Below are 25,127 nucleotides of genomic sequence, written 5' to 3' on the forward strand. Positions count from 1 at the left end.
CCCCATTTCCGTGAGATCCATCGCTCCAATTTATCGCGGGTCACGTCGTTTAACGTAGAGAAAATGCGATAAGAGTCGTGCCACCCGGCCGCCACACGTAATCGTTGATCGATCGTTCCGAAATTTCCGAAGTTCCGCTTTTTCGGACGTTACCAAGTTGTCGTTGGGTGAAAAAGGAAAGGAAAGGAGAAAGTATGCCGTGTATATAAGAGCGAGCGAGAGAGGCCGCCTTGAATCTAGAAATTCCGTCGATCGCACGAACGATCCGGTTTCCGTAACGCCGATCGGCCCGATCGGACTTTTCTATACATAAATGTGGCAAGCATCCAATGTCGGACGTCCACCATACTTAGGAGGTAGACGCTACCTTTACACCGCGTTCCCTCTGTATATACGTCTGGTGTCCTGTCCAGTGAGCCGCGTGACAGCTAATATCCGACCAGGAAACTAACACCCTCTCCTTCCCCCCCTCCCCCATCTCGTCTCTCCAACCCTCTAACTCTCACACCCTATACTTCGTCACCTTCTCCGACTCTCTCTTTTTCTCTATTTCTTTCTCTTTCTTTCTTTCTCTCTCTCTCTCTCTCTCTCTCCTTCCCTCCCTCCCTCCCTCCATCTCTCCCTTTCTTTCTCTCTCTTTTCTTCTCTTTTCCATCCCTTCTTCTTCATACCTTCTACTATTCCCTCCAGTAACCGACGAATAACCTATGGCATTCCAATATTAAAGCAGCCAAGTCCATTACCAGCCGGTATAATTTCATCCCCCTTACTCCAACCCCTTCGACACCACACCTCGACACCTCCTCGATCTCGGGAGCATCGATAAAACATTGTCGACGAGAAAAGGGCAGGGCCTTTTCGTTTATCGGGAATAACAATTCGTCATCGTGCATGTTCGCCATCCTACTGTCGTACTCGTAATCCTACCAATCCGATATCTTCTTTTAGCCTATGTATTCCTCTATTTACGTTCTAATAGATACAGAATTTATTTTCGTAAACTGCATTTCTATAAAAGATCAAATTTGTATTTATCTCATTTTATGGATTTACTCGCCTCCTGCCTTTGTTTTTCTGTTTATTTGTTTATTTATTTATCTATTTTTTTTTTTTTTTTTTTTTTTTTTTTGCGTTAATCGACGAACTTCCCCCTCTTGCAGGAATGTCAGAGATTGATTTGTTGTATCAGGAAACTTTTATGCCTACATAATAATTATAAATAATGTTATTTATTTGCTCGATCATTCATATTTATTCATTGAATCGTATCATCGCGATTCGTTCTTTCTCGATTCATGAATGAACGTTTATTCTATAAACATAAATACGAATACGGAATAGCCGAATGTAGGAATGAAATTTGATTGGTGATATTAACGATGATAACGTTGAGGATTACTCGTTATGAAGACTTATTACAGGCAAACGAATCAATTTCTTCCGTAGGAGTCACGTCTGGGCTCGTGGAAGAAGATCGACTAAGAATGGATTCGGGCGAAGGTCGAAGAAGTAATAACCGAATCCAATATTCGTTCCTTTCAAACGACCGTCCGCGGACAAAAAGTGAAATTTGCCTGCGAAGACAGGACTGTCAGCGGCAGCCCTTCTTCGTGGATATATCCATACGTCTCTCTTCTTTTTCTTTCCTTTTCCTGTATATATATATAGTAGTGTATATATATATATATATATATATATGTACATACATATATAGACATCGATACGTCTTAACATTTGTCAAGAATAAAGATTCGTAGATGTGTGTTCGGTAAATCGTGAATTTTGTCTATTTGTTTTTTTATTTTTTTTTCTTCTTTTTTTTCTTTTTTTTCTTTCTTTTTTCTTTTTTTTTTTTTTATATAATTCGTATTATTTTTTTCATTTTCTTTTTTTTTTTTCTTTTTTCTTTTGTATAGACATAAAAAACCCCGTACGATATCGAGAGAAAATTGATAAAAAGTATATCTTCGATCTTGATTATAAGAAAAACATTAATTTTTTTTTATCCATTTTTTATTTTTCGCTTATTATCTACGCTCGCGTTGAGATTTTCGATGATTAAAAAAAAAAAAAAATACACAAAGATTGATTTTGATTACGAGAAAATACTTTTGTTATCAATCCTCCCTCTACCCCTCTATGTACATATGTATTAATACGCTCAAATACAAATCGATTTTCTTTCTTTCTCGACGACACATCGCCGTTTTTAATCATCCCCAGTAGGTTTTATCAAACTCGATAAAGATGTTATTCGAACGATACAACAACGGTTGTACGTGGACTACATTTTGATTTATGGAGGAGACGCGTTCTACCAAGTCCAGCCGTTTATATCGCTAGATATTTATCGGTCGTCCTGTCGTTTACACTGATTTTATCGAACCGATTGGTCGGTTTGTTCATTAATCAACTCGGAGGATAGCCTCGCGTCGAGTAGCGGTCTATCGCTCTGAAGTCTTTATAAATCACCTTTTCGTTCGTATAGTCTCACCTAACAGAGACACAGGAACATATATATATATATATATATATATATATATATATATATAAATTGACAGAGAGAAAGAGCACAACTTTGCTTTATCTTCACGTTTTTACTCGACTTTTCGGCGCGAAGAATAATAAAAAAAAAAAAAAAAAAAGAAGAAAAAAAAAAAGGAAAAAAAATAATAATAATAAAACATCGTCGTTCTATTGAATGCAATGGGATATTTTGTTGGGGGATAAAAAACTAGTAACAAGTAAAAATATATATTGCATATATAAAAGGAAAAAAATCATACGGAAAACATAGTCAAACCAAATGCATAGTTTTTATGTAACGACTCGATACACGTAAGAGAATATTTCGAAAAACACTATCGACAATGGGTGTTCGCTATGTTATTTCGGTTGCTATGATGGGTAACGCGAAAACAAGCCGAATGCAATATGCACTGCGTACGATGTATAGAGATGGAGAGGATATGTATATACGAGAGAGAGAAAGAGAGAGAGAGAGAGAGAGAGAGAGAGAGAGAGAGAGAGAGAAAGAGAGAGAGAGAAAGAGAAAGCATGTCGTGCGCAGATTTCAAAACAACGAATCTTGAAATTCGAAACGTTCGGATTCGTCAATTCGTACGAGTTGGGATTGACGCGTTGCCGCTATCGTGGATCATCGAGCCATATTTTGTTTCTTCCTTGTCGTTCTCGCGTAGAAAATCGACATAACAAAACAAAGGTGAGAAAAGGGGGAAGGAGGAGGGGGTTGGGTAGAGTGGAGAGGAAAGAGGAAGAGGTAGGAAAACAAAAAAAAGGCAGAGAATTGTGATCTCTTTTTACTCGTTGTTTTATTTCGACGCTTTAAAACCCGCGTCATCTACGGCCTCCTTCCAATAATTCGATTTCTTATCCCTCTATCTTTCTCTCTTTCTCACTCTCTTCGTTTTCCTCTCGAGATTACCTTCGAAGTCGGTATTGGATTCCAAGTTTATACAGCGCGGCGAGAGTTAAAACGATTATAGAATTTCGAGAAGGAAAAGGCGTGAAAAAGATAGAGAGAGAGAGAGAGTGAGTGAGTGAGAGAGTGAGAGAAACTCGAACGAAAGAGCATTTAATGTATCTCTCTCTCTCTCTCTCTCTCTCTCTCTCTCTCTCTCTCTCTCTCTCTCTCTCTCTCTCTCTCTCCCACCATCACGACGAATCGATTTCTTCTTCTAGCGATAAATCGATGAAAATTTATCTCTCCAGTCTCTCTCGTCAGCTCGAAATCGGCTTACGTCGATAAGTGGCAAATCAACTCGACCAACCTCGTTCGAATTAATGACGTCAAGCCTATATTTCCTAATGATAATAAAAATAATATAATAATCCTAGATTCTTGGTGCTATCGAAAATCATATTTTCACAGTTACCATCGTTCACGTTCAAGTTTTAAATAAAAACTATTAACAAAAAAATTTAGACAATTAAAGATCAGACCTACGTCTAAACATCAATATTTTCTAATAATAATAGGAAAAATATAAAAAAAAACAAAAAAAAATTCGTAGATTCTTGGTAGATGGATATTTTTCTATTTAGATTCATCATTCGTATTTTGGTTTAAATAAAAAAAAAAAAAAAAAAAAAAAAAAAAGGGAAAAGAGAAAAAAGAAGAAAGAACAACTAGAAAACGGGACAGAATTTTGTTGCCCGTCAATCTCGATTTGAAAATAAAACAAGTATCGAATATCTTTGAAAAATCACGAAAGAGTTTTCCATTAGTAGCGATCTAAATAAACGATCGAGCTCGATCGAGCGTTATTTTTCGTCAATACAAAACGAAATTGTAATTTTAATCAAACTCGTTGAAAGGTTTTGATGAAAAATATACCACTTAGGTAACGTTCTTTTGTAATTCCCCTTTATCTCTCTATCCATCTGTTCATCTCTTTCTTTCTTTTCATTTTTCAAAGAATCTCGATGAATATTTCATTGAAGTAAATATGTATTTTTCTTTTCTTTTCTCTGATTCTTTTTCTACTTTTTCTTTTTTTTTTTCTTTTTTTTCTTTTTTTTTCCTATTTCCTTTTTCTTTTTATGGACAATCCATGCAACATCAAGGCTGTTCTATTCCTTTCTCAGCTCTCATCGATGCAACGACTCTTCGGTGTTTGTCGAATGGTCCACATCGTGCTCTATCTCCGTTTCCGAGCTTCGTCGTTTCCCTTCTGCCCCCCTTCTTCTCCCCCCTCTCTCTCTCTTTCTCTCTCTCTCTCTCTCTCTCTCTCTCTCTCTCTCTCTTTCCTTTTCACTCTCTTTCTCTCGTTTTGCTCTCGGCGATAGGCATCGTTCTCGTCGACACTTTAGAAAGGCAAGTTTTTGAGCGGCACGTTTTTATCGCGTTATTCAAACAATTTTATTACCTCATCGAACTCGATCGATGCAACTCGCGTTTCGTTTTCCGCTTTTCTTTATCTTCCTTTTTCTTTTTCACAATTCAAATATGTATATTTATATTTACATACATATATATATATATATATATGTATGTATGTATATGTATATATTTTTCTTTTTCTTTGTCAGTCAACAACTCATTCATTCGTGGTATTTACGTCGCGTTAATTGATCGAACTCTCTTTCGTGAAAGGTTCTCGAGCTTTTTCTTTTTCCTTTTCTTTTTTTTTTTTTGCAATTGGTGCAATTGCAAATAAATTGCGATCTATAACTTCTTTACCCGATCGTTGATCGAAGAATATTGCAGTTAGAGAAGAGAGTATTTGTCGACAGTACGATGGGAATGGTTATTGGAAAGAACGATTGGAAAATAAATATTTTCTTTTGTAATTCGAGAAGAATAAAGGCAAAATTCTTAATTAATAATTTGAATGAATGGTATTAATAAATTAATGAATGATCGTTGTAAGATAATTATTGAAATAAGTTACCCATTGATATGATTTATCGTTTACTATTTCTATTCATTTATTTTTCCATTATGTAAAGTATATAGGATTACGATCTTATTTGTGTAGTAAATTTTGATCAAGTATGTTTCATTAATTAATTTCTTACGACATTTTACTTTTTCATTTTTTTTTTCTTTTTCTTTTTTTTTTTATCCCCTTTAACGTGTCACTACTTTATATTATATTTTATTTTATTTTATTTCTGTTTTTTTTTTTTTTTTTTTTTTTTTTCTGACAGCTTTCATACCTCCGAATCTTTCGTTTAAGCATTACCCAAAGTTATCATCAAGGCCATTTTATAATAATTTCGATTTTATCGCGTTCGATCGGTCGCGTCTAAAAGAAGGAAAACTCTCGTTAATCATACGCAGGGCGAAATATTTCTGAGATGTAAGTCGGTAATTACATAATTCCCTGAGGGTAAGAAAGCAAACCTTTCCCTGTACTATTCTCGCGGGAGTAGTACACGTCGTAAGATAAAAAAGAAAAGAAAAGAAAAGAAAAGAAAAGAAAAAAAAAGAAAAGAAAAGAAAGAAAAAAAGAAAAAAAGAAAAAAAGAAAAAGCAAGAAGAAGAAGAAGAAGAAAAGCAAAAAAAGAGAAAGAAAATGAAAGAGAGGAGAGAGTTGGAGAGTTTGACAGGGTGGAGTTATGAGGGAGGGAATATAAATTTTTTTTTTTTTAAGTATAAGATTTTCTCGAGACAAAACGGGTTTAAGGATGTAAGGATGTGTATGCGGTTGATAAGAAGATGGCAATACCGATTGTTACGAGGAAGACGGAAATAAGGGGAGCGGTTGGGATAGTTAAGAGGGTATAGTTAGGAGAAGGCTGCTGGCATATGGTAAATGAATTGCCGTTGAGCGGGATTGGGAGGACGCAATTACATTCCGATTGTTTCATCGTTTGAATAGTTTCCTCATCGATTGTATTGAATCTTAATTGGCTGTAGAGCTTGAAGTCTCGAAAGTACGATTGTCTAATGGATTACAGTAAAGAGAGAGAGAGAGAGAGAGAGAGAGAGAGAGACAGACAGAGAGTGAGAGAAATAGACAGAGTTTTTCTTGTTTGCCTGTGCAAGGAGCCTGCTTGAACAGCGATAATGTTGTTTTGCGAATCGAGACGGATATTCGAAAAGAGACGTTTCGACAATTATTTCATTAGTACCTTTCTTCCTTTTCATTTTCTTGGTACTACAATCCGATAATGAATTTTTTTTTTTTCTTCTTTTACTTATGTAGCTTACGAGTTCATTCGATTTGTTTTCTGTCTCTCTTCCTTTTTCATCATTTTTGTCTATTCTTTCGAAAGTAATGTATTCAATTAAAGATAACTTAAGAATAGCATTTGTTCATTTTAAATCAAACAGAGTCTAGGAACGATAAAAAGAGAAAGAGAGAGAGAGAGAGAGAGAGAGAGAGAGAGAGAAGGGACGATTATTTTGAATACATCCAGAGTAGGAATTTTTCAGTTTATCGAAAGAAGGGAAAATCATTTTTGGGAATGGATAAAATTGAAAGTAAAAAATTCAGATACATACAGGGATGAAAAAAGTTTTTTTATATTTTTTTCCCCTCTGATCACATCCTTTCATCTTTAATATGTCACATTTTATATTATTCCTTTTTGTCTAGATAGAAAGAGAGAGAGAGAGAGAGAGAGAGAGAGAGAGAGAGATTTTATTTAAAGCTCAAAGATGATTAAAAGAAGAAAGAGTACGTGAATACATTTGTATAGTACAAATCGATTAAATGTACCTATCAACGAGCTCGTTAATTTAGTTGCAAGTTTCATTACCGTAGAAGAGCTATTACAGATAATGTTATCGCTTTCTCGTAATGAATACGAACTTCATGAAAATGGATAGGAACGTTAATGTTCCGTTGAATCGTTTATTATCATTTATTAACGATCCATATTGCTTTCTTTATTTTTTTCTTCTTCTTTCTCTCATTTCTTTTTCGTTTCTTGTTCTCTTTCTTTCTTTCTTTTCTTTTTTTTTTCTTTTCTTTTTTTTTTTTTCTTTTTTTTTTTTTCTCTTTTTTCGTTCTTTTCTTTTTCTTCAAAACTCACCGAAGCCTCAGAACTTTATCAGTAAACATTGAAAACGCGATTGAGTACTTAAAGTACAAAATCTTTGTCGAGAAAGTTACTCGTCCCTTTTCATGATCTCGCCACATCAAAGACAAAGAGAGAAAGAGAAAGAAAGAGAGAGAGAGAGAGAGAGAGAGAGAGACAGAGAGAGAGAACATGTTCTTCACATTCGAGTCTTTCATAATCTCGAAAGTTTGGTCGAACGACGCGAGCTACTGTTACTCAAAGTAGAAGCCAATAGAGCCGTTTAATTGTTCGAAGAGGAAAATTTCTCAAAAGCGATAACGGAGATGTCAATCTAGCCCGAAGGTAGAACGAGGATGAGGCGGAGGTGGAAATGGAGGTGGAAGCAGAGATTTCAAGGATGAAACCGAAGAGTGAAGAGAAGAAGAAGAAGAAGAAGAAGAAGAAGAAGAAGAAGAAGAAGAAGAAGAAGGTGCGGTACAGTGCGGTGCAGTGCGGTGCGGTACGATATGGTGCGGGTTTTCCGTTCTCGAGAGCCTGGTTTACCTTTCTTCCGCTTGAGGGTATCAACGGACAAGCTCAGACACGATGCCCATCAAACCTACGAACCTTCAAACTTACATCAACGAAATGAAAGCTTCCCTTCCTTCTTCTTCTTCTTCTTCTTCTCCTTTTCCTCCTCCTCCTCCTCCTCTTCCTCCTCCTTCTCTTCCTCATACTTCTCCTCCTTCTCCTTTTCCTCTTTCTCCTACTCTATTTCTATCTTACTTGATGCTCCCTTTCGATTCTCCAACTAGCTACCCTTCCAAAGAGAACGAAAGAGAAAGAGAAGATGGGAGGGTGGAAGATACGAGAGCTACTACTCTTCTTCGTCCTTGCCTTCTGTTCAAGGACGATATTCTGATAATAGAAGCTGGATCTATTGCCTTGAAACTTTCGATAAGCCGAACGGAGTTTAAGCATTACTAATAGGAAACTTTTCGTGGCACCTTGAGTGGTGCGGTAATGATATAAAGGATGTTTTATCTGACTCGCTCATTTCATCTTTATCTTCTTTGATTTAAATAATAATAATAACAATAATAATAATAATAATAATAATAATAATAATAATAATAATAATAATATAATAATAATATGTATATATAAACGTTTATCATGACGAATGAAAATTATTTTTCATTTTTTTCCTTTGTCATAAATTAAATACTTTCTAGAATATTTAGTATATTTGGACGACAAAAGAGATGAACTTAATCCGATGGAATATCTGTTCTGTGTGTATTTTAAAAATCGGTCATTCAAGATAATTTTCTTCGATAAAAATACATAAGTACGTGCGTGCGTGTTAGTGAGACTCGAATTTCTTCTTTTTTTTTACTTTATTTTTATTATTTTTTTTTTCTTTTTTTTTTTTTTTTATGAGTCTAGTAAAAATCTCGAGATATCGAATCCGAACGATCATATATAATCAGCTTACATGCTTCTCCGAGACTTTCGCAAACAAGCGTGTAATTCCCCGTCGTATTTTCAGACGAAGAGTCATTTTAAATTAGTCCACATTTCTCCCCTCCTCTTCTGCCCCCTTCCCTGCTTTTATAGCTCTATAATCTCCTTTTCATCGTACGTAGCTATTATACAATGGGGAAAACTTGAAAAGAATTTTGCCGATCGAAATTTTCGTTATTCGAAATTGTTCTTAATATTTTATCAATCTCATGTCGATAATTTCAAAAGGCTTTTTAAGATTTATCATAACATATAATTTTAATCGATTATAATTAATATTTATTATGAAATAATAATGAAAAATGGATTGAATTATTTTCAGATTTTTATAAATAATTTTATATTTATGATATCGCGATAAATATTTGAAACAATTACGCTCTCCTTTTTTGTGCTAAATGCAATACGTTTTATATTATTTTTATTTAGAATATTATATATATATATATATATATATATATATATATATAGAACGAAAAAAGATAGATACATGAGATCGATCAAAATCAAAGTGAAGAAATATTTAATAATATAAAATTATATCGAATCGACATTACGACAATTTCTACTCTCTCATTTAAACAAGAACATATAACCAATAAATGTGATTACCTGAGTGATAAATACACACATGAAAAGTCAAAGAGTAGAGTCGCGTGGACTCTCGAAGGATCGGTTTCTATCTCGCGAGAGTACGCAGTGAATCCATGGACCTAACATAGGTCGAGACATATCAGAAAAGAGAGAGAAAGAGAGAGAGAGAGAGAGAGAGAGAGAGAGAGAGAGAGAGAGAGTGAGAGAGAGAAGAGTGAGTGGGCCGAAGTGAACGGGGTAAAGAGAAGGGGATAGAGGTACCGAAGGAAAAGTCGAAAATCTTAATTCGAGAAGTCGGCGCCGCCTACGCGACGCGATGGGCGGCGACTCGTACACAGCGATTGGCTTGCTCGAGGGTAAGGGGTGAAGGGTAGTTCTCCGTTAGAGGGTGGGGGGTGGAGATATGCGCCGTGAGAGCCGAACGGCGTGTGCTGCGTCGAGACGCAACTCCGACTCGAGTCGAGATCTAGTTGTGGCTCCCCCCTCGAGGGCGAGGACGCCAGTCGACGCCGGGCGTCCCGAGCGTGCAGCAGCAAGCACGACGCGTGTATTTACGAGAACGTTTCATTCTTCGACCGTCGCGTTTAAATAACCGATTTTAAAATCGTACCAATTCGCAAAGAATTCATTCGTTCAATCTAATAATCGAAATAATTCAACTCGATTCTACGACTAGTCGTCGTATTTCAAAGCCTTTCGAAAATCTTGGGATTTTTATCGATCGATCGATCGATCGACCGATCGATCGATCCTCAAAATTTTCATTTCGTATTTAGGTGCTTTCCCATTCCTAATAGTTCTTAGGATGCCTGGGACGGACGTGATCTTTTACAAAATTGTGTGAAATTGTAAGAAAAAAGTAGAGAGAGAGAGAGAGAGAGAAAGAGAGAGAGAGAAAGAGAGAGAGTGAAAGAGAGAGAGAGAGAGTGAGAGAGAGAGAGAGTGAGAGAGAGAAAGAAAGAAATAAAGACCATTTGAGATCGTAAGGTGATCGATCGTTTATGTTTTTTTTTTTTTGCTTTTTTTATTTCGTACAAAAGAGAAGATAATATATAGATAAAAGTACGTGAAAAAAAAGATCATAAAGAAATAGAATAAAATGGAAGCTCGTTATTATTATTACGACGATCGTTCTTCCATCAGTTCTTCATGGCCATGCTCGAAGTTTCACGAAAGAAGACGCGAGAGATCAAGGATCGAATTCGGTGCTAAGAAGAAAGCTTTTACCTTCGATCGGATCGAAGAAAAAAGAGAGGTCGCGATGCCTGAACTCAGAGACTTCGATGGTGAACGGCTCGCGTGTGAATGCCGACCGGAATCTTCTGCCGTATTGACGAGTGACGCGTACGCGGGTGATGAAGATAATGATCTACAAATCTCTAATTCTTCGTCTTCTACTACTATTACTACTACTACTACTACTACTACTACTACTACTACTTCCATCGATACATCATTTTCATCGCTTCGTTGTATCAAGAAGAAGAGAAGTTTCCCGATTTATATTCTACCAAGGATGGCCACACTTTTTATCTTCTTCGTTTGCATTCTCATGCAGGATGGACAGTCAACTTACGCGGCATTCACAACCGGTAAAAATTTCTTTTATTTACTTTTACCAAGTGTCCCCTTTCGTTGTTTGTACGGCGAACATACTCTCTCGTGGGAGCTCCGATTTGTATGCGTATTCTCGAACAAGAAGAAGAGTTATCGCTGGGAATATTTTTTTCTTTGTTTTTTTCTCCGCCCCTTCCCCATTTTTTTTCCTCCTTTTTTCTCTTTTTTTTTTCTTTTTTTCATTTTTTTTCATTTTCCATTTTTTTCGTAATCAATCCGAACGTCTGAATATTTGCATATCCATATTTCAATATTTTTCTTTCTCTCTACTTTACTTTGTTACTATTACCATGTATGTTAATAGCTGTTTAGAGAGTGTTAACATTTGAAATTACTTTGTTAATTCGACCGGATCTCGATTAATTACCGTATGCCAAATGTGGAATATCGATTGGACTATCGTAATATGAATTATCTACTATGTTGAGCAATCAGATTGATGGAGAAAATTAATTTTATCGATTGATCGTAAAAAAGTATTATTCGAAACGATCGTTCGATCGAAATATCATTTATAAAAATTTATAATTTGTAAGAACAAGACAGATCCTATTTATAATTTTTTTTTTCTTTTTAATTTTTCATCTAAAATAAATTAACGAAATTGATTTTGAGTTATGGAACTATAGAATTTTGTTGTTTATTTGGCAATCGATCGAAAAGTCATCTTTTCCAATGGGATTTCCGGATAATAGAACGTTTCACCGCGGTCTATTTTTTAAACAATAAATCGAACGATAGATCGGCAACAGTGAAATATCGTATTATCGTGATCCTTTTCACAAATCGCGAATAGACAGGTCCATGGGAACCACCTGACGGTGGTCAATCAACGTTTACGTATATCGCGAAGTTTATCACGATCGGCGTACAATGTACTCACCCTTCCTCTTCTGTTACTCTCTGCTTGTTCACCGACCCCTCTTCACTTTTCACCCTCGAGCACATAGCCACGCACAAGCGTAGATCGCGTGCGACAAGCGTGACCGTTTGTACGACGATTTAAGCGCGCTCCATACGATCAGCACGTAATCTCGGATTTAATTTCGGTCACGTTAAAATCGGAAAAGTGACAACCTCCGTTTCGCGAGGTGTTCGCAGGGCATTACAGTTTCTCGCTAATAATTTTCTATGAATATGTGTATATCTATAATTTATATATATATATATATATATATATATATATATATATATATATATATATATATAATTGTATATTACATATATGTGCTTGTCCATTAACGCATAATACATTATTTGGAGTATTTCGTCGGATAATTAGTACGATAGGTAGATTGAATTATTCGCGCGGCCGATTTATCAGTAACATCTGATCGCTCGTATTTAATAATATTCGAAAATAGTATTTTCTTGGAAAAATTCATGTGCTTCTAGATCCTTAAATATTTCATGTCGATCACTGGAAATATTTATTTGATTTAATTTAATAATAATGTTTGAAAATTTTAAGATGATCGATAATTGATTGTCAATGTTAATTTATATGATATATTTATCTAATACTTCGTGGATTAAATCTTATTCCTATTAGAAAATATTAGAAGTATTTAATCCCAAGGAAGGAATCAAAATCAAAAGATTTAGCGTTATGTTCTATAACTTATATAACCTTAACGACTTATCGTCAAAACGATTTTATATTGACGATCTCGCTAAAATTGCGCTCGAACGTTAGAGATGAGCAGGCTCGCAACAAGCTCCATGTTTCAGCATGCATAATTCATAAGCGAGGCGTTACCACGAAACCTCAGGGGCGATAAATATTTTTTTCTTCTTTTCTTTTTTCTTTTTTTTTCTTTTTTTTTCAGAAGAGCGCATGCAAATACGATGCTTCCGCCGACTCTTGCTCGAACATTGAACGATTCGTTGCTTTTCTTACGTTTTATTTTTGCGCTCGATTACGTTCAAAAATAAATCCTTCGTTGTTTTCTTTTTTTAAATAATTATTACGCAGAAAACGAAAAGTCTTGATGAAAATTCTTACAAAAATTCAATCGATCTAGGACGACCATCATCATTTTCGTCTACAAAACATAGTCTATATCTCTCTCTCTCTCTCTCTCTCTCTTTCACTCTTCTTTTTTTTTGCTTGCGTACAACATGCCAAAAGAAAAGGAATAGAAAACAATGTGTGCGCATTAAGCGACCTCTTTTTCCTTTTCCTCTCTCTCTCTCTCTCTCTCTCTCTCTCTCTCTCTCTCTCTCTCCCTCTTTCTCTGTTTCTCTCTCCGCTCGTGATTTCCAAATCCAATCGTTTTTACGAGTTTCCGTCGCACAGATTGCCGGTCTTGAAATCGGGATGGAGAGGCTATTATCATTCCGGTTGGCGGTCGCCGTTCGTGGATGTGAATTTTATACGGTGGTCATTCAATTCGCATGTTACTGCCCTCGAGTGCAATCTCTTAGGGACCTTTGCTGGATAAGGTATAGATAGACAGATAGATGGATACCAAAAGAGAGAGAGAGAGAGAGAGAGAGAGAATGTAGAAGGCACCCCTCTCATTGTCTTGATATCAGATCCCAGTTTGAACGGGGAATAAAACAGCTTTAGTCGCTCACCGACGATTGCCTTTACCAGCTTACACGTATACAACATAGATATATACACAGACATAGGCAAGGGAACCTGTTCTTCGTATATGTGTGCCGGTAATCTCGATAACGGCGCCACGAGGTTATCTAATTTCGATGAATTATTAAAGGAGCCCGATAACAACAGTCGCCTCGCGAATTGGCCCTCTGCGTGCATTTTGATCCCAGAATTTGAGCCCTCCTATCCTCTCCTCTCCTCTCCTATCCTCTTCTCTTCTCTTCCACCTCCTTCTCTTTCTCCTCTTCCTCCTCCTCCTCCTCCTCCTCTACCCCCTTCTCCTCCTCGTTGTAGTCATCCCATTTCGACCTTCCAACTCCTCCCTCGACGTTCCAACGAACGTCCCCTTTACCCTCCTTCGATTCGACCGTTCTCTCTACGGAATTATCTCATAGCCTAAGGGTGGCCATCTGTTTCGAGTGGGGTCCGGGACCGAAGGCACCCCTAATTAGGTAGAACGACAGTTGTAAGCGCGCTAAATCTAATATCTAATGTCCTCCTGCGAGGTTTCCACGCAGTACGTGTCGAAAATACGAAAGATTTCCATACGTTGTTATTCCGCAAAGAAAGAGAGAGAGAGAGAAAGAGAGAGAGAGAGAGGGAGAGAGAGAGAAAGAGAGAGAGAGAGAGGGAGAGAGAGAGAGAGAGAGAGAGAAAGAAATAGTTGGCTTTTCTCTCGTTCTACCCTCACCAAAGTGTCGTTAAAGGGGCTAAACCGTGGATGATCGTACATGGTGGGTGGTCCTAGAAAGAGGATATAAAAAAAGAAAAGTTTCCCTTCTTGTAATCACCGGAACGAATTTTTGTGGCGTCACGCGTTAGTTTCTATCTTCCTTTTCTTTCATTTTATTTTCTTTTTTCTTTCTATCTCTTTCTTTCTTGCGACTTCGTTGTACTTTTATTTCTTGTGTATGTGTGTGAGAGAAAGAAAGAGAGAGAAAGAGAGAGATAGATAGATAGATAGATAGAGAGAGAGAGAGAGAGAGAGAGAGAGAGAGAAAAGAAAAACTTCTTTTCTTTTTTTTTTTTTTTGTTATTATCGCAAGGAATTCTTTTTTATTCTTTTTATCTTTTGTTCAAATGTGCAATCGAATTATTTGTGAAAAGCTCATCGACATTTTTTCTCTTTCCTTTTCTTTCTCTTTCTCCCTTTTTTCGTAATTGCATCGAACGTAACTCGAGAAAGAAGGGTGACCTACACAGGGAGAAAAGAGTGGCTTCGCACTACCGTAGTCGGTTTAGTCACGTGAGATTCGTTCGGAGAAAGGACAAAGAGGGTTGTGAAAAATGTTGTAAGATACTTCTGACGATTGCTTTGGACACGATAATTCTAATTTTCACGCTTCGAGAAAAACGTTGCAAATATGCTTTTTCTTTCTTTCTTTCTTTTCTTTTCTTTTTTTTTTCTTTTTTTTCTTACTCACGTGGAAAACTTATTTTCCAATTTGTATCTATATTAAAGATTATCCTCTCTTTTGTTATTAATTAATAATTATTTATTTCTGAATAGAATTGTATATTAAAATTTGAAAAAGAAACAAAAAATTCTCTCTCTCTCTCTCTCTCTCTCTCTCTACCTCTCTTTGAAAACAATCTAAACTCTTAACACTTATCAACAAATTGTATTTCCTTAAAAACAAATAGCGCGTGTATGCTCTAATTTTGCCAAGGACGTCGGTTCGGTGAATGCACATCAATGCGGTTATACGAGATGAGCGAAAATGTTCATGTGTATATTGCTCGCGGGTATGGTAAACGTGTACGCATGAAACAACGAACTAGACGCCGGGGAGCAGAAAATACATCTACTGGTAATCATGCCCTTCGAAAATATATTGTGCTTGGATTAGCATAAAAAAGGAAGATTCAAAAATAGAGTTTAATGTATGCATTGTATTCGTAATTATCGACAGAAAATTGATTCGTAACTGTTAATTAATGTAATAAACGTATAAAGAAGAAAAAAAGAGAAAAAAGAAGAAGAAGAAGAAGAAGAAAAAAAATATATTATTCGACGAGTAAAAAGTTTTGATTTTTTGAAACATTATTTAAAAAATGAGGAAACGAGTTTCACAATAATGTTGGTATTTGAAGGATCGTATTCGAATGACGTTCACACGTGCGTAACCAATAGATTCACCCGACATATACAGGCACGTTATATGTGGTGTTGTATAAAGAACAGTGGAAAGGGAACGGTGGAGGAGAGGGTGAAAGCATATATACTCAGGGGATTCTCGATTCATGCATTTTATATTTCGACGGACTTTGATTCCTAGACGGGCCACACGTGGCCCACGGGAGTAATCCTTAATCTTTGATCGGAAATTATCTTTGATCATGGCTCGACTCTATATATCTCTCCCTCTCTCTCTCTCTCTCTTTCTCTTTCTCTCTCTATCTATCTTTTTCTATCTCTATCTCCTCTCTTTTCTCCCTTGGGTAGAATATCCAGCTTTGTACAATACCTGTCTATCGAAGAGAACGAAAGAGATATATATATAGAGAGAAGAGAGAGAGAGAGAGAGAGAGAGGAAAAAGAGATAGAGAGATGGAGAGAGAAAGAGAGAGAGAAAGAGAGAGAGAGTGAAGAGGAGAAGCAAAAGAGCCTCTTAATCTCCTGCTTTATGAAGTATCCAAGTATATGTTTAGATTCTGCAAACTGTCAATTCCCTCTGGTATGCATGAGACATAATACTTTTGAGATGAAAAAACGAAAGAGAGAGAGAGAGAGAGAGAGAGAGAGAGAGGAAGGGGAAGAGATAAAAATAACGTTGGATTTATTCCAATATTTATCCTCTTGACTTCGCTTCTTACATATTTCACAGTCATGCAATTTGAACTCTCTGCTCTTTTTTTTTTTTTTTCCTTTCTTTCTTTTTTTTCTTGTTCCCCTAATTCCATAAACAAGCAGCACATCATCGATTGTCACGTTTCATATATATATATATATATATATTTCACTCGAAAATAGGAATAATATTGTAGATATACGGATAAGTGTAAAAGATGAAAATTGTTCTATAGATGAAAGAAATGTTTCGCGATTGTTCATTTTTGGATTGAAAGTTTGTATCAAACTTTGTCATGATACTCGAGCTCATCGATATCTCTTAATCCGTTCGTGAAAGATTCGGCTCAGTAGGAGACTGCTAGAAAAAAGGGGAGGGGAAAAGAAGAGGAGGAGGAGGAGGACGAGGAGAAGAAGAGGAAGGGGAAATAGAAAGAGAAAGAGATACAGAAAGAGAAAGAAAGAAAGGAAGAAAGAAAGAAAGAAAGAAAGAAAGAAAGAAATAAAGAAATAGTAGCGTGTTTTCCAAGAAGAAATCCTTGCGCGAACGATCTCGACTTGGCTTACCAAGTTGGCGAAATACTCGAAGCTTTTCTCATCCTCCCCTTCTTACTCGAATCTCATCCTTTTCATTCCTTTTCTTTATATCTCTTACTCTCTCATTCTCTCTCTCTATCTTTCTCTCTTTCTCTCTCTTTCTCTCTCTCTCTCTCTCTCTCTCTCTCTCTCGTTCTTTTTCTTTTACTCTTCGTTTCTTTTCGTTTGCTTGTCTACCACGCTTTTGTACTTTCTCTTTCTCTGTTACTTTTCTTCTTCTTCTTCTTCTTCTTTTTTTTGCTTTTCTTTTTTTCTTTTCTTTTCTTCTGAAAGAAAAAGGGCGACGATTTTGATTTTCTTTTTTCCTTTTTATTTTTTCTTTTTCTTTTTTATTTTTTCTTTTTCTTTTTCATTTTTTCTTTTTCTTTTTCTTTTTCTTTTTCTTTTTTTTTTTTCCCCCACGTCGCTTAAATACGCGACGTAACACGTGCCATTAATATTTGACTCCCGAGATACTTGGCAAGAGGCTCGAAGGTAGATCAGTCTTGTTTCAAAGGCGTGAACAGACTCGTTGACTTGGTAAAAGATCCATAAAAGGATTCGTGCCGGCCAAGTGGGAATTGCGATACATCCTGCCAATTTATTGGTCGTTCATTCGATTTCCGAGTGAAAGCTCGTTTCAGGAGAGAGAAAAAAAGGAAGAAGAAAAAGAGAAGAAAAAAAAAGAAAAGAAAAAAAAGAAAAAAAAGAAAGAAAAAAGAAAAACTTTTCCTTTTCTTTTCTCTCTCTCTCTCTCTCTCTCTCTCTCTCTCTCTCTCTCTATCTATCTATCTATCTATCTTTCCCCTGCACACTTGTCCTCTTCTCCTCCTCATTTTGTCGATCGATAAGAAAAGAAAAAAAAAAAAAAAAAGAAGAAAGATAGCTTTCGATTCGTTCGATTCATTTGAATGAAATAATTTCTCATTGGTCGAGAATCTCGTCGATTTGATTTTTAACGTCCACAACGGATATATTAATTACATTCGTAGTATCATCTCTCCCTCGTTTGTACGAAATCGTTTTTCCGAGGAGTTAAGACGACCAGCTGGGAATTAAAAGACGGTGGAAAGGGTGGCCGAGTGGGGAGGGGGTGGAGATGGGGCGGGGGCGGGAAAGGAATTATGGGGATAAAAGCGAAGACGAGAGACGATTCAGCATCGTCGCGTTTTACAATTCTACGGTCCAAAGGTATCTCTTCCGTTGAAATATTACATCGGTCGAGGTTATAATTCTTATTACGTTTTCCGTGGTAGAGCGTGAGAGAGAAAGAGAGAGAGAGAGAGAGAGAGAGAGAGGGTGAGAGAGAGAGAGAGAAGGATGACGGGGTTGGAGTTGAAGAGTAAGAGTAAGAGAAAGAGAGAGAGAGAGAGGGAGAGGGAGAAGGAGAGGGAGAGGGAGAGGGAGAGGGAGAGAGAGGACTTGGGTGAAGAAGGTCGGAACACGCTTCCTTTGACGGTCACCGCCTTTTAGTGTAGACCTTGGCTAACAAGGCAAAAAAGTATATTAATTGCGTGCTGTGTTGTGGTGTTATTAAATTCTTATGGAAATGCAGCCACCCCTCCCTTTCACGTCTTTCACCCCCTCGTCCAGAAAACCGGGTACCGTGCTCATAAAGTTCGCTATTGTGTTATAAAATCTAAATAATTTCGAGTTCTCGACCGACGAAGGGGAAAGTGCGCTGTCTCTCTCCTCTTATTCTTCCTCTTGAAGCTTCCGACCTTATCTTGTCCTTCTTTCCTTCCTTCCTTCCTTCCTTCCTTCCTTCCTTCCTTCCTTCCTTCCTTTTGACGGATTGAACCGGACTCCGAAGGGTGGTAAAAGAAATGAAACGACGTAAGTCGATGAGATGAGAGAGAAAGAGAATGAACGGGAGAGGGATGATTTTTTTTTCTTTTTTTTTTTTTTTTCTTTTTCTTTTTCTTTCAAGGGATACCATATTCTTCAAATCACTCGAGCGAGTGTTCTCTTTCTTATGGTTTTTCGATTCGAACACGATCGATAATGTCAATTCGAAAAGAGATTGGGGAACGAGCGAAGGAATAATAAAAGATAAAGAAGTCTCTTCGAGAGGGTGGATATGATAAACTTTGTGAAAATAATTTCAATGAACGAAAAAATATATGCTCCCTCTCTCTCTCTCTCTCTCTCTCTCTCTCTCTCTCTCTCTCTCTCTCTCTCTCTCTGAGTCATTTTCTTCAAGATCGATCGAATCAATTTATCGAATTAACATTTATAAGTACATTGAAATATCGAATTAAGGTTAATTTCTTAGTGTCTTTTCTCATTTAATTTATTTCAAGATTCTCATGTTGGAGTTTAAATTTAAAGGAACGGACGAACGAAGAATGTTTACCAAATCAGCGAGAGACTCGCTGAATTTTTTTTCTCTCTCTCTCTCTCTCTCTCTTTCTCTCTCGTTCTACATTGCATTCTCCTTTCCAACGCCAAAAAGTTAACGGACAAGTTTGCTCCCGTCCACCACCGACGAGTTAACAATTCGGTTAAGAAGTTAGGGTTGGTCCTCTCCAAGCTCTTTCTCTCTCTCTCTCTCTCCCTCCCTCTCTCTCTCTCTCTCTCTCTCTTTTTCTCTCTTTCTCTCTCTAGAAGCGACCTCCTTGGCGACGGACAGTCCAATGGTCTCTTCTACTCGAGAGAGCCCGAGAGCTCCTCTCGTTACGGGCCAGACGTTGGATTTCGTGCTAGGAGTGAAAATCAGTAAATTCGAGGATCCCATCGAATAACAGAGAGAAGAAGAAGTAGTAGAAGAAGAGGAAGAAGAAGACGACGAAGAAGAGAGATAGTATATATGGTGGATGTGTGTTTGTGTGTGTGTATGTGTGTGTGTGTGTGAGGGAGAGAGAAAGAGAGAGGAAAGCGAGAGAGCGTCGTACGAACCGTAAGTGGTACACTGCATTGCGGTGAAACCGCGCCGTGTGAATTAAATGAGCATCGAGTATGGCAAAGTAGATGTTAGCTTTTCATAGATCAGCCAAGCGTCAAACGTCAAATAAAATTGTTCCTTTCTTTTCTTTTCTTTTCTTTTTCTTCCTTTCTTCTCTTTCTTTCTTCCTTTCTCTCTCTCTCTCTCTCTCTCTCTCTCTCTCTCTCTCTCTTTCTTTTTCTTTGTTTTTTTTTTCTTTTCTTTTTGATCTCTCCTTCTTCTTTCTTTCCCTCTTTCTCATACAATTACAAATTCACTTTTTAAAAGTGAAAAACAATACTTTTGCAATCATCGCTTATAATATGAATTCATTTTTTATCATAATTATATTATGAGATTCATGGATAATTAATTATAGTTTCGAATGACAAACGTAATGTTTCGTCTTTATTATTGAATTTTTAATTGAACCAAAAGATTTACTCGAAATCGTTCCTCTTCTTCTTCTTCTTCTTCTTTTTCTTCTTCTTCTTTTTCTTTTCCCATCTTTTTCTTTTTACCTTTTGTCTTCGAAAGATTTTCGTGAAGGAAAAAAGAAAAATAAAAAAAAGAACAATAGGTAATCATTTTGTCGAGTATTACGCAAAAATGTTTACATTATATCTTTGCGTTTAAGTCGTACCATCGATTTTAATCTTCCAAAATTTACGAGCAAGTGTACTTTATTGCTGGAAACTTTGGATAAAGTGAGAGAGAGAGAGAGAGAGAGAGGAGGGGAGAAAAAGAGAGGAAGAGAGAAAAGAGAGAGAAAGAGAGAGTCGACTGCGAAAGATAACAAAGTAAGATATTATTCCCATATGTTGACTACTATCTCGTTTCCCTTATTAACAAAAATTAACTTCGGTTAATACTCGTCCTCTTTTTTTTCTTTTTTTTTTTCTTCTTCCCCTTTCCTTTTTTTTCCCCCCTCTAAATTTTCTAAGTTACTCGAAGAGATAAGTCAAATTTATATTCGAAACCTTATGGATATTACGTTCTAGGGGTTCTTCCTTTCCTTTTTCTACTAAAAGCTTCTTCTTCTTCCTATTCTGACTTCTTTTTTCCTTTTTTTTTTTTTTTCTTTTTTTTATTTTTATTATTTCTTCTTACCTCCCCTCCCCCGACCCCACCGCCCTTCCCACCGTTACGCCCAACCCATATTCAGGGATTCGAGGAAGTTTAACCGTACGTTTACTTCCATTCTGGTATGGCAAATTTTTCGAGAATGGCGAATCGCTTGAAAAAGCTCTCTAGCTACCCTTGTGATGTGGCTGTAGTAGTCGTTTCATGGATTTGCATAAATACCTATCTTTGCTCGCTCGAGCTTACGTTATCTTTATGGGATATGTTTAATAAGCGGTTGTTTGCAAACTATCTCGTCTCGTTTCTTTCATTTTCTTTCTTTTTTTTCTTATTTTTTTTTCTTTTTTTTTTTTTATTTCTCTTTTTTTTTCTTCCTTCCCTTATTTACATGACGGAATTTATGGAAATTTATGGTGTTACGATTCAAACGGGGGACGTGAAAGATCATTTGAATGTTTCTTTTTTTCTCTCTCTCTCTCTCTCTCTTTCTTTGCTTTCTCTTCTTCATCTTTTTCTTTTTTTTCTTTCTTTCTTTCTTTTGTTATACCATCGTTGAGACGACGATGATGATAGGGTATTATACGTTTTAAACGTATCTATCTACTCCATTTGTACACAAATCCGAAGGGTTATAGCTTTCGTCTGGCTTATTAACACATTGGATCCTTCCTTGTGAGCTTTTCTCGACGTGCCACTTTGAACGTATTCCAAGCTCAGCACCGAGTCCATTCCAACCTTTTTTCCTTTTCCCACGAGCCCACCAACTTATAAATATGATAATACGCGAAGAGCGAGAGGCAGTCACGAAATAACCCCTTTGGAGCATACTTCCTCTTTTTCTATCTATCTATCTATCTCTTTCCCACTCTCTCTCTCACTCTCTCTCTCTCTCTCTCTCTGTCTATTTTCTGCTTTCCACCATTCGCGAAAAGAAGTCACCCTTCGACGGTTTGCTGTATTGGAAATTCGAAAATACGAGTTAAAGTCTCCCTAGTTCGTGACCCTTCGAATTCTCTGCGATCGAAAAGTCGTCGACATTTCGTGTCAACATTTTTACGACGTTCGTTCGATCTTATAAAATTATCTTTTAAGCCGTATGTACATATTTATTAGACTTCTAACACTCCATAATTCCATTTTCTTTTCTTTTCTTTTCTTTTCTTTTTTTTTTCCTTTTCTTTCTTTTTTCTCTTTCTTTTTTTTTTTCTTTTCTTTTTCTTCTTTCGGCATTTAAATCAATATCACGTAACATGAATCTTATTATTACAATTAATAGAATATAATTTATACTTTAATATACAATTATATGATATAAATATTAATCATACTTATTCTTAAATATATTTAAATTTACATTGAAACGTAATTAAAAATAAGAGTTAAAAGATATATCGATGTGTGGTATTTAAAGTAAGATAAATGTTACGAAGAATTAAATATATTTTTTGTATAAAGATTTCATTGTAATATTCAAATTACATAATTTCTGTTGTCTATCGTATCGAGTGTGGAATTTACAAGTTATGTTTGTGTAATTTAAAGAGAGAAAATTATGTCTGTAGTATCCAAAGCGTATGTACCTACATATATATATATATATATATATATATATATATATATATACGTACGTACATATTACGTGAATTCTGTTGACTCGGTTAACGAATTGGAATGTCGAATGTATTTCTATGTGGTGGTTAAAACATCACCCTTTTCGTGGATTCTCATTTGACTTCGAATCCTGGCGAGCAAACTTCACCTGTTCGAATTAACATTCCTGTTAACACGTTCGTGAGTCTATTCACATATACATATACATATACATACACGTACATATACACACTTTCACGTACTTAAATACAGAGAGAGTGAGGGGGGAGAGAGAGAGAGAGAGAGAGAGAGAGAGAGGAAGAGTGAGAAGGAGAAAGAGTTCCACACATTTCCAACTAATTATTAATTATCTTTAATAAGGATTTTATAAATAGATATCGAAGTATTACGAATAATTATAAATATAGATATCCCTCAAATCATAATCATAAACGTGTAGGTATCCTTGTTATCTTATTTTCTATGGCCTCCGGAAAGGTCGCTTATCTTTCCGCTTATCCGAGCGCGCTCGTTTAAAAGGGGGTGGGGATGGGTGGGTAGGGGATAGACATTGTATTGTGCGTCCGTGCGAAGTACGAGCTAATTAGCGTTTGGAGCATGTTTAATTCGCGGGCGTAACAGGTTATGAAAATTATTGTCGCCTTCTCGTGGCCGTACAGTTAAGAATCGTGGTTAATTGCTTGGCACACGGAGATAAGGATTTTACATTGTTAAATGTGCCCTTTATTTTATATATCTATAGTTAGATATGTCAAGGAAATTAATTGAATTCCATTTTTTTTTTCTTTTTCATTTTACTTTTCTTTTCTTCTTCTTCTTCTTCTTCTTCTTTGTTTTTATTCTTTTTTTTTTTTTTCCTTGACATTAATAATCATGATTTTTGTGATGATAATACTCTTTCATTCATTGTTTCGCTCTATTTAAATGGAGATAAATTTTTTTAAGAGACTCGTATTCGTTTATTTATTTATTTATTTATTTATTTATTTATTATCTATTATTTTTTTTTTTTTTTTTAAATTGTCAACACACGAAGATAAGGATTTTATTATCGTCGACGTATTTATTTCATTTAGCTATATGTCGATTAGGTCGAGATAATTGAATACATATTTTTTTTTTTTTTTTTTTAATGTTTGTTTTTAATATTTATAATAAGGATTATTATGTCAGTTGGTATGATTAATGTCATATAATTATTACTTTATCGTTGGCCATTAAATAAATTGAATTTTTGACAATTATTAAGTAATTTCTGTAATTGTTAATAATGACAATTAGTTTCATTATAGTTTATATTTTTATGATATAATTATATGCAATGTTAAAAATCGATTTTGTAACAATCGCCGACTTATTCGAGATATTCTCCATCTGTAGGGAATCGAAATACAGTTGAAATCTCGACTGGTAGATACCACGAACAAGGGATTTCGTGACCGAAGCTAATCCGGTGTGGATAACAAAGCCAAGAGTAGCCGGAAACACGTCGAGGACTTTGTATCATCCTTTTGCATTTTGATTTTCGTTCGAATGCTAATAACACACGGAGATTCTTGTTTATTTTATCGATCGTAAATAAAAGCAATATGATCTTTTAAAATGCGAAAAATTTATCGTACCGTGTATTAACAATAAATCTAATATGATAGATCAATTACACGTATGATGGATATCTAAAATAATGTTCCATATCAAAATTATAATTCCCTTGGATTTTATTGATTATTAACAATATTATTTTTTATTCCATGATAAATATTATAAATAATATCGGAATTATTTTAAATTGTGAAAGAAATTGAGAGAAAAGAAAAAAAAAAAGACAAGAGAGATGTTTAAAAAATAATTTCAAGTTTTTTTCGTATTAAAAGAAATCCTTGAAAGTAATATGCGACTGTCTTACGTTGAAAAAAAAAAGAAAAAAAAAAAAAAAGAAAAAAAAATTTAAGTTTCACTGTCAGAATTAATTATGAATGAATAAAATTATGAATGAATAAAATTATGAATGAATAAAATTATGAATGAAATAAATGTCTCAGTAGAAAAAAAAAGAAAGAAAAAAAAAGAAAAAAGAAAAAAGAAAAAAGAAAAATAGAAAAGAAAGGAAAGAAGAAAAAAATGCAACGTTAATCCTTATCGTCCATAAAAGAAAAAAAAAAAAAAAAAAAAAAAGAAAAAAAAATAACGTAAGAGAATAAGGTTATATAAACAACGGAAGAAACAAACAAACATACAAACAAACGAACGAACAAACAAAAGTTACGTTCAGTCCTTTCGATCCGTATTATCTTAGAGTCTATATCCCAAGCGACAGGTCG

The 25,127-nt window shown here is 35.6% G+C and overlaps 1 protein-coding gene across 5 annotated transcripts in view; it reads left to right on the top strand.

Moving 5' to 3' along the window:
* Positions 1 to 10,078: 10,078 nt before the first annotated feature.
* The window catches only part of LOC118444563 (lachesin), a 259,607-nt gene continuing 244,558 nt past the window's right edge, over positions 10,079 to 25,127 (top strand). The window contains exons 1-3 of one of the 5 annotated variants that reach the window (XM_035872946.2): positions 10,079 to 10,442; positions 10,635 to 10,656; positions 10,738 to 11,186. In XM_035872946.2, coding sequence (XP_035728839.2) covers positions 10,856 to 11,186 — 331 coding nt within the window. In that variant the 5' untranslated portion in view covers positions 10,079 to 10,442; positions 10,635 to 10,656; positions 10,738 to 10,855. Of the gene's footprint in view, positions 10,443 to 10,513; positions 10,657 to 10,693; positions 11,187 to 25,127 lie in introns of those variants that run through there. The other 4 variants (XM_035872945.2, XM_085661502.1, XM_085661501.1 and 1 more) reach the window with 4 other exon arrangements.

The sequence above is a fragment of the Vespa mandarinia genome, chromosome 15 (assembly GCF_050613455.1).
Source record: "Vespa mandarinia isolate Hongniang chromosome 15, ASM5061345v1, whole genome shotgun sequence".
Classification (NCBI taxonomy): Eukaryota; Metazoa; Arthropoda; class Insecta; order Hymenoptera; family Vespidae; genus Vespa; species Vespa mandarinia.